General features: G+C 37.2%; 1 protein-coding gene across 1 annotated transcript in view; it reads right to left on the bottom strand.

The window, feature by feature from the left end:
- Positions 1 to 1,078: 1,078 nt before the first annotated feature.
- Positions 1,079 to 2,500, bottom strand: part of LOC113821012 (uncharacterized) — a 26,253-nt gene continuing 24,831 nt past the window's right edge. The window contains exon 5 of the mRNA XM_027373442.2: positions 1,079 to 2,263. Within this exon, the coding sequence (XP_027229243.2) occupies positions 2,179 to 2,263 (85 nt within the window). The 3' untranslated portion in view covers positions 1,079 to 2,178. The remainder of the gene's footprint in view (positions 2,264 to 2,500) is intronic.

Below are 2,500 nucleotides of genomic sequence, written 5' to 3'. Positions count from 1 at the left end.
TCTATTTCGAAACACTTGCTGGCGTGAAATTTAAGATAATTGGATAAAACTGATTTGAAAATGTATAAGAATGAATTAATTATATAACTGATAAAGTTTTTATTTCGGTTTTGCCTAGGAATGAAAGAAAAGAGGAGACACACCATAACATATATGGACGGATTAAAGAGTGTGTGTGTGTATGAGAGAGAGAGAGAGAGAGAGAGAGAGAGAGAGAGAGAGAGAGAGAGGGAGAGAGAGAGAGAGAGAGAGAGAGAGAGAGAGAGAGAGAGAGAGAGAGAGAGAGAGAGAGAGATAGAGAGAGAGAGAGAAAGAAAGAGAAAGAAAGAGAGAGAAAGAGAAAGAGTGAGAGAGAGAGAGAGAAAGAGAGAGAGAGAGAGAGAGAGAGAGAGAGAGAGAGAGAGAGAGAGAGAGAGAGAGAGAGAGAGAGAGAGAAAGAGAGAGAGAGAGAGAGAGAGAGAGACCGGCAGACAGATAAACTGAGAAAGAGAGAGAGAGAGAGCTTTTGGTGAATTTTTTTGTTTCTTTTGTTCTACTTTTGTTTTTTTCTCTCTTTTCTTCTTTTTCTAATCGGATTTCTTTGCTTATATATCTTTAGCTCTCTTTATCTTTTTACGGTAAAGTAACGGTAAGTCATAATATGAAAAATATATCAAATGAATAATGAATTTGATGCCAGAAGTAATCACTGAAAAAAGTATGATGACCTTCACAACTATTTACAAGTCAACATTACTATTTATAATACAAATGCATTACCATACGGACTTTTTCTCCCTAATTTCACTTCAATATGGTATAATTTTTTCCACGCGGACACCTCATTAAACAAATTGCTGTGGCGCAAATTAAGAGGAGCGGGGAAATGGGCGAAAAAAAAAACATGGAATGATTGCGTTCCTTGACTTCGAAAAGCAATTATGGATTTTGAATTTCCCGCCGAGATACGCTCAACGATGGGCACTTGTTTTTTTTTATTTATTTTTATTTTTTTATTCTTCTACTATTTATTTCTTCTTTAACACTATATCTCGTATTTCAAGGTTATCACGTTTCTCTATATGCTGTTCATCGCTTATTTAGTGAGATTTCAGATTTATTTAATTTTACACTTGAAACGAATTTCGTAAACACCGCTAACAAAAAAGATGAGAAAATTAAATAATATAAAAAAAGCTCGAAGTTCAGAAAGAAAATTGTACATAAATCAAATGAAGAAAGCAAGGGAGAGACAGACAGACAGACAGACAAAGAGCAACGTTGATATAAAGATTATCGGGACATTTATCCCTTTTCTTTTGATTCACTGCTCACTCCCATCAAAAATATAAATAAATAAAATTAAATAAATAAATAAAATCGCAGATAAAAGAGCAAGAGGAGTTTTATAATAAATAAATAGAGTACAACATATTTTTTCCTTTAAATCAAAAGATAATTCTTTTTCCAAGAGTAAAACATCCGCCCGCCAGTTTCAATCACTTGGTGGACAATATTTCCTTTTTTCTCTCTCTCTCATATTACAGAGATGGAGAGAGAAAAAAATCTTATTCCAAAAATAGCGGACATTCCTTCCACAGCTACATGTGTGAATATCTCCTAAGCTGAAGTTTGTGATTCGCTATTTGCCCAAAGTTTGATTACGAGAAAGGCTAACCGTAACAAAATAACGAGATCTGGGACCCTAACTCTCCTTCGTCAATTCCACTTAAACTCTACAGAAGCTAAAATCTACGGGTGACATGTCCTGGTTGAGGAAAAATAGCTCAACATTTTTCCTAAAGTCAGTCTTTCAAAGGCAAAAGAGAGGACTTCAAAAAAAAAAAAAAAAAAAAAGACTTCCTCCTAAGACGGGTTCTTTCCACCGAAGAGGAGAGAGTCTAGTCATTCTTCTTCTTTTCCTCTTTGACTTTCCTCTTCTTCCCTCTTTCCTTTCTCTCCCTCTCCTACTCCCCCTTTTTCGCCATGTGCTACGCCTACTTCCGGCAAAGCCAAAAGTGTGTATGTGCGTCTCTCACAGACCGTTTCAGTCTCCCTTCCAAAAAATACAACAACAACCCACGTAGGGACATACAACACGCGAATAAAAGAATTTCTCCTTTTTTCTCACTCTCTCTCCGTCTCCTGTCTTAAGTTGCTGGATTCGCCGAGGACTTACAATCCCCTGCTCGCCATTTCCTATGAGTTTCCTGCGGTGATCTGTCGGTTGTAGTCGGCCATCAGCTCTTCGTAGTTGTACAGGTAACCCCCGTGCTGCTCCAGCCTGCGGGGCCGAAGGGAGGTCTCGTTAGGGGTTCAATGGCTGTGCGTTGGTTTGTGTTATATGATACTTTATTTCTCTCTGTCTGTCTGTCTGTCTCTGTCTCTCTCTCTCTCTCACTCTCTCTCTCTCTCTCTCTCTCTCTCTTTCTCTCTCTCTCTGTATGTATATATATATGTATGAATAAATGTATGTATGCATGTAAGTGTATATATGTATATATAGATAGATAGATAGATA

This window comes from Penaeus vannamei, chromosome 14 (assembly GCF_042767895.1).
Source record: "Penaeus vannamei isolate JL-2024 chromosome 14, ASM4276789v1, whole genome shotgun sequence".
Lineage (NCBI taxonomy): Eukaryota > Metazoa > Arthropoda > Malacostraca > Decapoda > Penaeidae > Penaeus > Penaeus vannamei.
Note: the sequence above shows the minus strand (reverse complement) of the source record. Positions and strands in the feature narration are given on the sequence as shown.